The 16,045-nt window shown below is 33.7% G+C and overlaps 1 protein-coding gene across 1 annotated transcript in view; it reads right to left on the minus strand.

Annotated features, from left to right (window-relative positions):
- The window catches only part of LOC115874898 (guanylate cyclase 32E), a 106,946-nt gene that overhangs the window by 78,939 nt on the left and 11,962 nt on the right, over positions 1–16,045 (minus strand). The window contains exons 5-7 of the mRNA XM_030890198.1: positions 15,147–15,299; positions 14,410–14,588; positions 6,093–6,198 (exon numbers count right to left, since the gene is read on the minus strand). Of these exons, the coding sequence (XP_030746058.1) occupies positions 6,093–6,198; positions 14,410–14,588; positions 15,147–15,299 (438 nt within the window). The remainder of the gene's footprint in view (positions 1–6,092; positions 6,199–14,409; positions 14,589–15,146; positions 15,300–16,045) is intronic.

Raw genomic sequence — 16,045 nt, forward strand, 5'->3', positions numbered from 1 at the left:
TATTCTGTTAACTAAGTTAAGTAACTCGATAAAAAATAATAATTAAGTTTTAATAAATCGATTATTCTGCTAATCGATTACCTAATTTAAATTAAAATAAAATAAAATATTATTTTTAGTTATTATTATTTACTAAAAATAAAAAATAAAAATGTCTGAATCAGAAATGAATAATGAACCAGAGATAGAACCATACAAACTATCTGAAATATTTTCGATAATACCAGAGTTTGACGGAAATCAAATATTTTTACAAACATTTTTAAATGCATGTGATTGTGCTTTTGGCATGCCAACCGGTAACCAAAAACTTTTATTAGTTATTCATATTAAAAATAAACTAAGAGGTAGAGCAGCCCAACTAATAAATTCAAGAAACCCATCTTCGCATTTTGAAATTAAACAACTTTTAAATTCTCATTTTGGTGATACTAGAGATTTATCTTCATTAATTCAAAACCTCCAAAGAATTAAACAACTACCAAATGAATCGCCTTTAACATTTTTAAACAGAGTGCAAGTTCTTAATGCAAAAATGCATGCAAATATTCAAAAATCCAATTTAACAAATAATGAAAAACAAGCTCAAATTTGTCTAATTGAATCTATGGCATTAAATACATTATTAACAGGATTAGACTCACGTATAGGACATATTATTCGTGCAAGTAATCCAAAAGACATTATTGAAGCTCAAATTCGTATTCGAAGAGAGTTACAACTTTCTTATTTTGAAAATCAGAGAATCAATAAATTAAATACAGTTAAATTTCCACAAAATTAATCTATTAAAAGACCAAATTTGCCACCACCAAAGTGTACATCTTGCGGATGTTTAGGACATTTATCTAGAGATGATTTATGTCGTGCAAGACAAATGAATAATAATTATACTCATTTTAATCCACAAAATTCCAACAATTTTCAAAGACAACCTCAACATTTTACACAAAGTCAAAATGTTAATCAAAGACCATATTTTCAACAAAATAATTCAAACAATCAACAACGCCCTTCAGTAATTCAAAGAAATCCTAATTTTAATGTTAATAATAATCACAGAGCACATTTTGTAAATCAAGATTATTCTACTTATGATTATTCAAATGAATATTCAAACAATTATTCTGATAATTACTGAAATAATTATTCTGATAATTTTTCAAACGATTACTCTTATGATAATTCTAAATTTTCAAATTCTCAAGATTATTCAAATTACTACTCCGAGTAAGAGTATGATGACTATCAAAACTACGATAATGCTCAACAGCAAAATTTTCATTTGCGTTCCGACCAAAACCATCCTCCGGATACACAGAATACGGACACAAACGAAATTCAAACAAAAATTCAAACTTTGAATTTAAACGATACGAATCAATCCCAAGAACAGAAATTTACTTATAACCTTTTTTCACTGTAGACATTAAAAGCTTATACTACATAAACGACATAACAAACACATACAAAATATTAATTGATACAGGTGCAGGAATTTCTATTTTTAAAGAAAACACAGTTAAAAAATATCCACAAAGAATACCAGAAAATACTTCAATTCAAGGAATTACTAACGAGAAATTATTAATAACTCAGTCTACTCTAATTCTTTTTAAAACAAATGATCCTCACAAAGTTTTTATTTACAACTTAGATATAGACTTTGACGGAATCTTAGGATCAGATTTCCTTAAACATTATCAATGCACAGTTGACTTAAAAAATAGAAAATTGATAACAAATTTTAAAACGGTGCCTTTATTTAAAATTGAAGATACACTGAGAGAGCAAAATTTAAATTCTGAACAAATTAAAAATCAAATAAATAAATATTAATGGTAGAACAGAACAAATTTTTAAATTAAAATGTAATTTACAAAATACTGATGCAATTTTATCTAAACAAGACAAAGAAAAAGTTTATATTCCAAATGCATTAGTTCATGTCAATGAACATGGATAATTTTTGACATCAATAATTAATTGTAATGCTATTCCAAAATCAATTAATTTTTCTGATATTCAAATTGAACCTTACATTTCACAAACAATTTTAAATTATCAAACAAATAATTATTTTCCAAATTCAAATCAAATTGATAGAATTCAAACAATAAAATCACAACTTAGGACTGATCATTTAAATGATGAAGAAAAAGAACTTATAACTAATTTATGTCTCGAATTTCAAGATATTTTCTATTTAGAAAATGATGTCTTAACTTTTACAAATGAAATTAAACACTCAATTGATACAAAGAATGCTAAACCAATATACACTAAATCTTACAGATACCCACAAATACACAAAGAAGAAGTTAGAACACAAATCAGTAACATGTTAAAGCAACGTATTATTCGTCCTTTAATTTCTCCTTGGTCCTCTCCAGTTTGGATTGTTCCAAAAAGTTAGACGCTTCTAAAAAACAGAAATGACGTATTGTTATTGATTATAGGAAGTTAAATGAACTTACAATCGATGATAAGTACCCCTTACCTAATATTTCCGATATTTTAGATCACTTAGGTAAATGTGAATATTTCTCAACACTTGACCTTGCTTCAGGATTTCATCAAATTGAAATCAATCCTTCAGATATTTCCAAAACGGCTTTTTCTGTAGAAAATGGTCATTACGAATTTGTCAGAATGCTATTCGGACTTAAAAATGCCCCTTCGACTTTTCAACGAGTCATGGACAATATTTTATTAGGAATTCAAAATGAAAGATGTTTAGTATACATGGATGATATAACTATTCATGAACACATTTCCAGACTTAAAGAAGTTTTTCAAAGATTACAAAAGGCAAATCTTAAAATACAACCAGATAAATGTGAATTTCTTAAAAAGAAGTTGCATACTTAGGACATTTAATAACTCCAGAAGGTGTTAAACCCATCCAGAAAAAGTTTCATGTATTCAAAACTTTCCACAACCCAAAAATCCGAAAGAAATAAAATCTTTCTTAGGCTTAGCTGGATATTACCGTCGATTTATCTCAAACTTTGCAAAATTATCAAAGCCTTTAACAAGACTTTTGCAAAAAAAGATGTTCCATTTATTTTTAATCAGGATTGTCTAGATTCTTTTGAAGAACTAAAGAATTCTTTGACTTCAAACCCTATTCTGATATATCCAAATTTTGAAGAACCTTTCTTATTAACAACAGATGCTAGTGCTTTTGCTATAGGAGCCGTTCTTTCACAAGGACACATAGGAAAATATTTACCTATTGCTTTTGCTTCTAGAACCCTTTGCAGCGCTGAAACAAAATATTCCACTATAGAGCGTGAACTTTTGGCAATCGTATGGGCAGTTAAACATTTTCGTCCATATCTTCTCGGTCGTAAATTTACTTTAATAACAGATCATCGCCCTTTAACATGGTTATTTTCTATTAAGACCCTGGCAGCAGATTAGCTCGTTGGCGTTTAAAACTTGAAGAATATGATTACAAAATTATTCATAAATCTGGAAAAGCAAATAAAAATGCTGATGCTTTATCTAGAATAAAAATAAATAATTTCAAAAAATGCGCACAATTTATTTCAAAAACTAATTTTCCTATTTTTGCCTCTCAAAATTATATGACTCTCAATCATTAATTGATTATTCAAAAATAAATATTATCAATAATCAATTATTAGATAAACAACATAAAAATATAATTACATTCTTTTGGCAAAACAAAATACAAGAATTTCATCACAAAATAATTGACGACATATTAGAAGAAAATCCAGACTTTCATTTAAAAAGAATAAATATTTTTAATAGTAAAACTGTTAAAAACAGGAAATACTATATAATCCCTCTCGATTTTAATCCAACTACAGTAATTTCTCTTTTATTTTATAGTTCATATAAAGAACAAAATGAATTTAACTTAGCAGAAACCTACTACGTTGAAAATCAAACAGAACTTCCAATATTAGAAATATTTTCTTATATTTTCGCAGATAAAGAAATTAAATTAACAATTTGTCAAAATATTGTTAGGACTTCAGTAGACGATGAAAAACCTCAAATACTAGATCATTATCATAATCGCAAGAGAATTTTTCACCGAGTAAGAATCAAAACATATTTAACGAACATTTTGAAAAGAAATTTTTCAAAATTCTGCGGGTTTAATAGAATTACCCTGAAACTCAAACATCTAATTAATTTTGTTTTGAAAAAAAAAAATGTTTAAATTAAATTGGTTTTAATCTATAACCATATCACGAATAATTTCTTTTCAGATTTATTGGATTACTACTATCCATAGTATACTCCCAGTATGTTATTACACCAATCAACAATACAGTCGGAGTGTACCTACATGAAGACGCACAAATAAAAGTATCCAATGATAAATGGACACTATTAGTTTATAAAGATTTAGAATTAATCAAAAATACTATTTTAAATAATGATAAAATATTAGATAATATTTTAAACACTTTAGAAGAAGATGCACCACGAATGATAGCTTTTAAATCAGAAGTTAAAACGCATATAAGTCTTTTATTACAAATATCAAGATCAATTAATACAAAATATAATGAAATAATACGCGATACGAATCAGTACATTTATAGAGAAAAGCGTGGTATATTTAATGGCATTGGGACATAGGCTTTGGAAAAAAGTTGCTTTTGACGTAATAGTATAATCGTCAAAGTGTTATTAAATCAACTTTTTGATAGTCTTATCAGCGATTTTTATCTTTTAATTGCTTTTTCAAAATGCCAACAACTTCAACTATTTCAAATAATAAAGGCATTTTGAAAAATCAATTAAAAGATAAAAAACGCTGATAAGACTATCAAAATGTTGATCTAATAACAATTTGACGTTTATGCTATTACGTCAAATGCAACTTTTTTCCAAAGCCTACCATGACTTCCCCGAACCATCGTTTCTTGATCACTATTATTAATATCTTAATTATTAGATATTAATACATCTGGTATTATGGTATTCTGGTATTTCGTCGATTTTAAAATAAACTAACTGTTTCTATCTTATTTTTTTGTTAGAATGGGCATAATTAAGAGAGCTACTGATACCGTGTTGTAAAAATAAAGTAATTAAGGGTTTATTTTTTGGTATTTATTATAATTTTGCTAATATCTTCGGTTTGAAAGAAGATATCAAGATGCGGTTTTCGCTGACTTTTTAAGCTTTCACTATTCTTTACTATCAGCTAAAATTGCATATACTATTGCATTTAATTTTTTTTGAAAAAACGCGCAATGCTTGTTAAATTGTAAGACAACGCCCCCTAGCGACTACGTTCAAAAGCTTATTATTATTGTTTATATGGTACAATATAGAGTAAGAAACGCTCTTTTAAACGAGCCCTCGCTTATTAGATTCCGATCATCCAGTCCAGAGGTATTAATATTTAAATAAAAACAGATCTAACCTTCCCCCACCATTTTATTTTGGCAGATAGGGGAAAATGGCTCTAACAAAAAATATTCAAAATTTACTGAAGATTATGAAGCTATTACTTATGGTACACCTTATCTAGGCAAAATTGTGTAAAAACTCCATTTTCATATTTTTTGTTGCAGTTGCGCCCCCTAGCGGCCGTTCTACAAACTTGAAAATAATTTCCAGCAATTTCTCATAGCCTCTTTAGTTATAAATATTTTTTCCGTAAACCCTACAGCTAATACTTTTCGAGATACAGCCGAGAGCTATTCTTAGTGGAACACCCGGTACACAAAACAACGATTATAAAGTAACGATAAGTAACTAAAGTAACGAGTCCAAAGTAAAGAGTCCTATTACCAAAATAAAACTAAGTAACTAAAAGAACTTACGAGTCCATATAAGTAACTAAAGTTTACATCACTAGTGGAGAATACTTCTAAAGTCGTTAGTGTTTAAAAGTTATATACTGTTTTTTTTTCTACCTCTATATGGCAAAATAAAAGACAGCCCTCGTACTTAAATGAAACACAAAGTATAACAAGTAAGAATTCATTCTATTATCTTTTAGCCAAATAAAAAATACACACTTGTAAATAAACGGTTTTGGTGATGAAATTTATAAAATAAATAGTTATACAATTAGTTATATAAAATATTACCATGCTTTTATTTGGTGAAACAGTAACATCTATGGGTATAATAGTAACATCCCTCATATCAATTTTCCATAGTAAACAAGCTAGTTTCTGCTCGTATCGATAATGCCTAGAATATAATTCTATTTAGTAATCAATAATTATTTCAATTAAAAGTTGGTTCAATTCTGCCTAGCTGAGTTTGAAATAAAAGTTTCTAGAGAACCAACTATATTGGGCATGCATTTTTACACATCAATGTTTCGCAAAGAGACCTGACGGTTAAACGTATTTTTAATATGGCGGCACATCTAAAAATGATATAGACTAAGTTTCAAAGTTAGAGATCAGTACACACATTGAATCTTAAAGAGAAAACATGCTGGTCAGGAAATTAAATATTGAAAAGTTTATCACAATATCACAAGTAATTCAATTCAGCTTAGCTCATTTTTTTTCAAATCGATTCAATTAACTGGACTCCTCCCCAGACCATAACTGTTCCACCTTGATAAGGGTGCACTTCCTGAACATGATCCAACCGAATAAAATTTCCAGGTTCTCTCCATACCCTAAGCCTTCTCGAACCCGAATGAATTCCAAAGCGTGACTCATCCGTGAAGAGAACATTGGCCCATTGTTCATGCGACCACTGAACATGATCTTGAGCCCACAAATATCGTACCTCTCGATTTCCTCTCGTTAAGGGTTGAGCTCTCCAGGGGCGTCTGCTTCTTAAGTTGACCTCTCTTAATCTATTGCGAACAGTTTCAGGACTAACGGTTACATTATGTGTTTCCTGGAGAATTAAACTAAGCTCTGGTGCTGTACGAGTCGGTCGGCGTTGAGCATTTAAATGTAAAAAATGATCTTGCTGAGGGGTAGTAATGCGTTGTTGCCCTGTGTGCCTTTCAGCAATATCACCACTTTCACGGTAGCGTGCACTTAATCGCGATATTACACTTTGCGTTGTATTTAATGCTCTAACTACCTCGATTAGCATTTCGTCTCTGTTAAGATGTCTACGCTCCATAATGTCGTTTAATACTAAACAGAGTTTTTATTTGAATGAATTCTGGCCAGTTATCATAAAAACATAGCCAGTACAGGTTAAATTCGAACAATTCCTGACCTAACTATTATGTAGAGGAATCAAATGAAACCTGTTCAGGATGAATTGAAGGAGAGAGGAAATAATGATGAGACCAATTTGATTATGAGATATGTTGAGGTACTTCCCAAAATAATTACTAAAAATGATTCTGATTCAAAAAACTGAGTTGCTTAAATTGTTACTATCGGAATGTTTCGGGAATTCGAACTAAATTAAATGACATTTTGATACAAAAAAGTGATAAGTCCCGAGGTGGAGGAGTTTTGTTGGCAGCTAAGTGGGGATTACCTATAACTGAGGTTAGTTGTGACAGTGAAGTGTTAGAATGTCTGTTTGTGATTATAGGAAAAGGTTTGGATAGGGTACTCCTTAGTATGGTATATTTGCCCCCGAAATCTGGCGTAGAAGATTAAGAATTATACTGCAGCACTGTTGAACATGTCATGGACAAAAGTAAATGTAATAAACTGTAATATATTGTGCGAAAATTTTAAGCTTCCAGGGGTGCATTGGGAAAATGATGCGTATGGATCTGGAGCGGTTGGTAGTTTCTCGCCTCACTGTACAATTGTTTCAGATTTTTTTGCATACTTGAATCTAAGCCACAAGAATAATATTTCAAATGCAGTTGGGGGTACCTGGATTTGATAGCAACAGATATTGACTCTTTAAATGTTTCATCAGTTTCTGAACCTCTGATATCTATTGACAGCTACCATCCAGCTCTGTCTTTCGGAGGGTGTATAAGTAGTCAGTCATCTGACACTTTAAATTCTTTCCAGGAGTTTTATGATTTTAGAAACTGTAATTTTCGATCGATAATAAACTTTCTTGGATCCTTTGATTGGCGTCAGGTTTTAAATTATGATAATATTAATATAGATATAAAAGCGTTTTATGACACTGTTTATAAAAGCTTTGAGTTGTATGTTCCAAGAAGGTTATCAAAAAGCCAGTTTTTCCATCATGGTAGTCAGTGATGCTTTATAAGAGTGCATTCTAAAGAAAAAAAATGCACATAAGAGGTTTAGAGAGACTAATAATGTAAATGACTACGAAGATTTCTCCGACTTACTTCGTGAATGTCAGCGTCTTTCTGAAGCTTCTTACCGTGATCATATAATGCAAGTCGAAAGCTCTATTAATTAGAATAGCAGAGACTTTTGGAAATATGTCAGGAAAAAGAATAACTCATATAATATTCCTAAGACTATGTCTTACAAAAATGAAATTTCTGACGATGGAAATGTAACTTTTTTTGTACTTTATTTTTTGTAGTTATGTATAATTAATTGTTTTGTAATCGTTGTACGTAAAAAGTGGTGTGCGGTATTTTCCATATGGAAGAAATTTTCTGTGAAAAATTAAGATAAATTAGGCACTCGCAAGAATGTATAGTGCAATAGTGTTTGTTTCTGATTTTTGTAATATAATGGAGTCATAGCAAAAGATAGTGGGTTTGAAAAAACGAATAACTCCCGTTGAAGAAAATTTGACATACTTTATTTTGTCAACGATGAAGAACTTTACTAAAAAAAACTTGTACCAATAAGTAATCTTAGGTTAATGGATGTTTTTATTAATTGTTTTGTACTCTATGTTTACTGTTTTCCCTTTTAATGCGGCGGAACCTTGGCGGAAGGCAGCAGAACAAAGATAATGGCCTTTGCGGACGATCTTATCTTGATGGAGGACGACATCAGGGTCATACCCCTCTTACTGGACGAAACAGCTAATTTCCTAAAGAGTCGCGGCATGGCCATAAACCCTAAGAAGTGTACTTCAATAACAGCCACAACACACCACGGCAATAAAAAGTCCTCCACGAAAGTCCTCGAAGATCCCCACAAACAGCGGCCTGTCGGCGTTTCTGTACCTGGGCCATATGTACGGCACCTCAGGAATTAGAAAACCATCATTATGTAACCTGCAGGCCTGGATAGCGAGACTGCACCGGGCCCCCCTCAAACCAGACCAAAAACTGGCTATCCTGAAGGATCACCTAATTCCCAAGGTCTTGTACGGTCTCCAGTCAACACAGATGACCGGGGAGATCCTTAAGGAAGCGGACAGGATGATTAAAAGCGCCACGAAGAGGATCCTGCACCTCTGACACAATCACGTACCGGACGCTATCCTGTTCGCTAGAGTCAGAGACGGGGGCCTGGGCATAACGGAGCTGCGTTCCGCTATTCCCAACCAGCTACTGGGACGAATGCAGCGCCTGCTGTCTAGGACCGACGATGAGGTTGTCAGCAGGATGTTGCAGGCCGAAAGGCTGGGCAGTATATTCGCCAAATTACAGGCCCTGTCAGGGAACATTCCCCCTGAACAAAAATGGCGACAAGCGGCGAACAACGGCCCCCTAACATCGGGAATCACAAATGCAAGTGGCGATCAGGCCAGTTGAGGCTGGCTCAACAGAAAGCCGAGAGGTTGGACAGGCCGTGATTTCGTCCGTGCGGTTCACCTCAGGGCGAACGCCCTTCCTACTAGGGGCATCCCCTCGAACCCCCCCGAACAGCAGAAATGCCGCGGAGGATGCAATCGCGTGGAATCCTTATCCCACGTATTGCAAGGCTGCCCGTTAATACACTACGAACGAATCGGGCGCAACAACGATATCAGCAAAAAGATCGCTGATTCCTGCCGGCAAAGAGAGTTCGAGGTAGAAGAGGAGCCGCACGTGCGTCATAAGGACGGCACACTATTCAAGCCCGATATTGCTATCCACACCCAACAACCACCGTCATTACCGATATCCACCGTCCCTTTCATTTTGGCCTTTATTTTAAGTGTTATTTTTAATAAGTCAGTTGTAGCTGGTTCCTATCCAGGGAGAAATCGTTTGTAACACCTATCTATAAGAGCGGATATAGGGTTGAGGTTACTAACTATAGAGCAATAAGCAAGACATCTTTAATAGCAAATGTGTTTAAAATGATAGTAGAGTCAAAACACGTACAAAATTCATCACAGAACTTCAATACGCTGATGACTGCGCTCTAGTTGCAAACACGTTACAATTACAAGAAATGTTGAACACATATACCTGGGCATACGAGGCTTAATTACGAGGACCTTAAGCTAAACATCGACAAAACCAAAATCATGTGCACTCCCCCAGAAGATCATAACAATGCTATAAAAATCGGAGAAGAACTATTGGAATATGTAGCAGAATTTAATTACCTCGGCAGTCTGATTTCGGAAAAGGCCAATATCGACTCTGAAATTCAGCACAGGATTAGCAGCACCTCAAGAGTATTCTGGAAATTAAAAGACAGGGTTTTCTACAATCATGACTTGAGTACAAAAACAAAACTTGCAGCGTACCGAGCAATTATAATCCCCACCATGTTATATGGGAGCGAAACCTGGGTGCCGTACCGCCGACACATGAACGCATTAAACAAGTTGCAACAGAGACACCTTAGACAACTCTTAAGAATCCGGCGGTTCCATCATGTCTCAAACGTATCGGTCCTTGGAAAAGCTAACTGCGAGAGTATTGAAGTCATGGTTACCAAAATCCCGCTTAAGATGGGCTGGTCACGTATGCAGAATGCAAGAAAACCGCATACCAAAATCTCTGCTTTACGGTGAGCTTGTAGGCGGTAAGAGGAGGCCGGGTGGACAACTCAAAAGGTACAAGGACATTTTCCACGAAAACTTAAAGGGGATTAACATGCAGAATCATTGGGAACAAGCAATTCACAATAAAACTCAATGGAGAAGAATTGTAAACTCAGTTAACAGCGACAACCAAAAAATAAAGAGGCATCAGAGCAATGAGATTTTTGAATGTCCGGAGTGCGATAGGCAAATAATATCACGTATCGGGTTTTTCAGTCACAGAAAAGCTCATGAAAGAAAACGGCCTTGTGTGACCATCTTTTGATGCGTATCGAATACTCGTCTGCGAGTAATGGCAGTATGTATGTATGTATGTAGAGTCAAAACTAAAGTCCAAACTTCAGTCTATTTTAAATGTAAACCAACATAGCTTTGTCAGTGGTCGATCTATTGTGAGTAATTTGCTTGTTTATGAGCAGCTTTTGAGGAGGACCATCGAGGATGGTAATTACACAGATTTCTGTAAGGCTTTTGACCAGGTAAATCATATTTTAATTGTGAAAAAGTTAGAAAGGTATGGTATTTTCGGAAATCTTTTAGAATGGTTTAATAGTTATTTAACTAACAGAAGTCAGCAAGTTAAAATTGATAATTTTGTTTCTCGTGAGTTCTTGGTCTCATCTGGCGTACCACAAAGTTCACATCTTGAAAGAAAACGGCCTTGTGTGACCATCTTTTGATGCGTGTCGAATACTCGTCTGCGAGTAATGGCAGTATGTATGTATGTATGTAGAGTCAAAACTAAAGTCCAAACTTCAGTCTATTTTAAATGTAAACCAACATAGCTTTGTCAGTGGTCGATCTATTGTGAGTAATTTGCTTGTTTATGAGCAGCTTTTGAGGAGGACCATCGAGGATGGTAATTACACAGATTTCTGTAAGGCTTTTGACCAGGTAAATCATATTTTAATTGTGAAAAAGTTAGAAAGGTATGGTATTTTCGGAAATCTTTTAGAATGGTTTAATAGTTATTTAACTAACAGAAGTCAGCAAGTTAAAATTGATAATTTTGTTTCTCGTGAGTTCTTGGTCTCATCTGGCGTACCACAAAGTTCACATCTTGCTCCAATATTGTTTATCATTTTTATCAATGATTTAACTCAGTGTCTGAAATATTCTAAGTGCCTTTTTATTTGCGGATGATTTAAAGATTTATCGAGTAATTGAGAATTTGGATGACTGTCTGAGACTTCAAGAAGATATAGGTGATAGAGATAGATATGCGGTGGGCAGATGGTGCGACTTAAATTGAATGCCATTGAGTATAAACAAATGTTTTGTCTTAAAATTCTATCGTATTAAATATTTCATACAATATCAGTATACTATTAACATACCTTTGGAGAATAAAGAAGTTGTAAAGAACCTTGGAGTAAATTTTGATAGCAATTTAAATCTTAACTTTCATGTGAACTATGTAACTAATAAGGCATTAAAGCTACTGGGATTTATTAAGAGATCTTTGAATAATTTCAGTGTCATTGACTGTTTCAGAACTCTGTACTGCACGTATGTTAGATCGGTCCTGGGATATGCCTACCAGGTATGGTCTCAACTCCGCCCTCATGGTTGCTGGATGGATTGAGGAGTTCAGCAGCCGTGTTGTCGGTCCCAATCCCGGATAAAGGAGGAGGGTTCAAAGATTAGGTCAGCACCCTGCCTGAGGTAAAAAAGGTTACATGCTCACAGAACCCACATCTTGCCTCAGAATCGGATGGAACCTATTAAAAAGGAAGAATTTACTACGATTTGCAGCATGGAACATTAAGTCACTCAACACTAGAGAACAAGAAGTAATAGAAGAACTACTTGAGATCTGCGCCGTACAGGAAACTAAAAAGAAAGGAAAAGGTCAAAAACAATGCCAATAATACCTAATGACCTACAGTGGAGTCGAAAGGCAGGAACGAGCTAAACAAGGAGCAGCCTTACTGATACACCATGAATATAAGTCAAATATAAACGAATGCCGTTATATATTATCACGCATACTTGTCGCTAAAATTCGCGCAGAAGATCAAGAAATAAATGTAATATCAGTACATGCACCGGAAGATAGTAAACCCAGTCACGAGTGTGAGGCATTCTATAACCAACTTCAAGACACGATCGATTCTTTACCAGCAAATGAAATGATGATTATTCTAGGAGACTTCAATGGACGAATTATCAGCGAAATAATACTAGGAGTGAAACAACGATTTAACGAAGATGTACTAAATAGCAACGGAGAGATTATGATTAACCTTTACCCGCTAAACGAACTAAGAATAAATAATACATTCTTCATTCAATTGTTTTCTTTGTACCATGGGCCCCCCCATGGTCTCAAACCCAGGCTCCAGATTGCAAAATGTTCTGTAAAGAAAGCTGATGCTTTGTGTCCTAAAGTCCATTGAAAAGCTGACCCGTTGATAATTATTGCACATCCAGCACCAGTTTGTGTTTTGGAGCCATCAGCATAAATGACAATTTTTTCTTTGTACTGATCTAGCATTTTCTGGAACTGTCGTTGGTATATTTCAGGTGACGTGTCTTGACGTTTGAGGTTATTTAGGTCTAATGTTACTTCATTTTCATGTATTAGCCATGGAGGATTTTCATATGGAATTTCATTGATTATCATAGTCAGATGTTCTTTCATATGACGGGATAGCATTGTTTTTCTCACTATATGGCTAGGATTTGCCAAAGCCGAAGTGAGGTAGGATTGTGCTAATTTCATGGGGCCTTGTGTTAAAAGCTCCAAGCGCTTGCCTCAAACATGCATTTTGTACGCGGTCCAGAAGCTGTAGGGATGATTTGAAAGCAGCAGAGTATATCACCGACCCATAATCGATCTTCGAACGTACCAAGGTTTCATAGAGCTGGGTAAGTTTACTTGCTACTTATGTGGTATGCGAGAAACATTTAATAAAATTTAGAATCTTCTTGCACCCTAACACTAATCCATTTATATGTGGTTTTCACATCAGTTTTACATCAAATATTAAGCCCAGAAATTTGGTTTCAGTTTTAAGCTCAAGAGGGCAATTGACCATGAAAAGGAGTGGACGATAATGTGGCCGATGCAATTTGCAGAAATGCAGCAGAAACGTTTTTTTGTTTAGATAGTTTAAAGCCATTAACACTAGCATTTTTTACAACTTGGTTTATGACATTTTGTAGATATCTTGAGAATTCTTGGTCCCACCTTTAGTGAATACACGCCCTCAGCAATCCCACATTATTTCATAGGAAAAGTTGAATAAAGCTGAGAATAAAATTTTGTTATTATCATATAAATTAACAGACATTGACATATGATGTTGTTCTGTATGGGAACCAAATCGGACAAGGAGATGCAGTTAGATGCCCCTTCAGAATAAAAAATACCCGAAAATCCAAGAACTATTTTATTTTATTAAGTTACTATTTTTCTATCAACACTGACAATGCAAGAATCGCTGATCCACCTCCCTGAAAATAATCCTGGCGGTCATGGTCTAATGTGAGATGTGCATTCAGTATTAATAATATTTAATATGTATATGACACGTGACAAAAATAAACACCATTAACATACAGTCACAATACAACCAGTTTACTTACTTAAAAGCAAATAAACCTCCCACAAACAATATCGATGAGAGCATTATAATGCCCGCCACCATTCTCCAATCTACCTTATAAACACATTTTTCACCATTGAATCCACATTTAGGTTCAACTTTAGGTATATTGCCACCTATCCATTGAATTGGACGACTGGTATTGAAATAGCGGAACTCCTGCGAGATACAGAAATATAATTTTATATCATTAATTTTTAAAGTAAAATATCTCGATTCTTTTGCACTTATTGAAGAATCAATCTGTACATTAATAAATGTAAAGATATCGTTTATGTAAAAGATAATGTTGGGTTGTTTTGTACTACAAATTGTACTTGGTTATTTAGCCCATGTAATTAGGTTTTCATCATTCAATCTGTACATTAATAAATGTAAAGATATCGTTTATGTAAAAGATAATGTTGGGTTGTTTTGTACTACAAATTGTACTTGGTTATTTAGCCCATGTAATTAGGTTTCATCATTCAGTTATTATCAATTTTAAAACTTTAAACACTTTTTAAAAACGTTTTAAACTGTATAAAAAATTACTACTTTATAAGAAGTAATTAGTAGTTTACCACAGAGAACGATATCAAAAATATTTTAATATTCAAAGTAGCCTACATTTACTGTAAACTTAATTTCAAAAACCTAAAAACATTCCCCTTCACAACACTCAATTGCTAATATTGTATATTAAATCAGTTACAAATTGACAGAAAAATTACTTACCGGTAATGCTGACATAATGCTCCCATTTAAAATATACTGGAAGTAGCCAACTGGTTGCATACTCATTCTCAAATTACTATCAACCTCCTTATCATCTAGTAATGAAACAACGGTAAAATTGCCCTCGGCATCTCCATTTTGATCCATGAATACCTGAGATAACATATTTCAAAATTTGTTGTAGCCGAATTCAAAAATTAATATAAAAATGTCTATCTTCTGCCGATTTGAAATCTAGAGTACCTGTATTAAAACACTAATTTTTAATCAGTAGGTATTACAATCAGTAAGGATTATATGGGATTCAAATGAAAAAGCCCATAAAGATAAAAGAGGAGTTAATGATCCTTGGGTGCGAAACCAAGAAGTAATTCATTTTCAGATAGAAGTTTAAAAAAACAAGGATTCTCTCATTGCAATTTAGAACCTGTCCTAAAAAAGAAGCATCAATTAAATCTGATGCGGCTGTCGACGATATGTACAATCCACAGTGGTTGGCTTTTGAATATATAGACAATTTTTTGAGATCAATGTTTAAATGTAAAAGTTTATTGATTAATAAGTAGAGAGGTACTCCTTAAATAAGTTTAAATATTCAGAAAAATGGTCTCTTATTTGACAAGCATAGTGCGGTGACCTGCGTTCGTTTTATATAGCACCAGTTCCAGGTTAAAATATCGCTCCGTCTTCATCAATACCGGAAGGCGTATAAATATGTGATGATTGTTTACGTTTCCTGAGATATTTAAGGTCATGGTAACAACAGGAATATTATCTGTTTTCATATTGATTGGTCTTTCAATTGTTCTCAATCTCGCGGCTAAAACACCAAAAAAAATCTCTACTGTCATTCGAAATCTTGACAGTCGAGTATTTAAAATTCAGCCAAGTCAGCCAAA

Source organism: Sitophilus oryzae, unplaced genomic scaffold, assembly GCF_002938485.1.
Source record: "Sitophilus oryzae breed Bouriz unplaced genomic scaffold, Soryzae_2.0 scaffold_1307_pilon_pilon, whole genome shotgun sequence".
NCBI lineage: Eukaryota > Metazoa > Arthropoda > Insecta > Coleoptera > Curculionidae > Sitophilus > Sitophilus oryzae.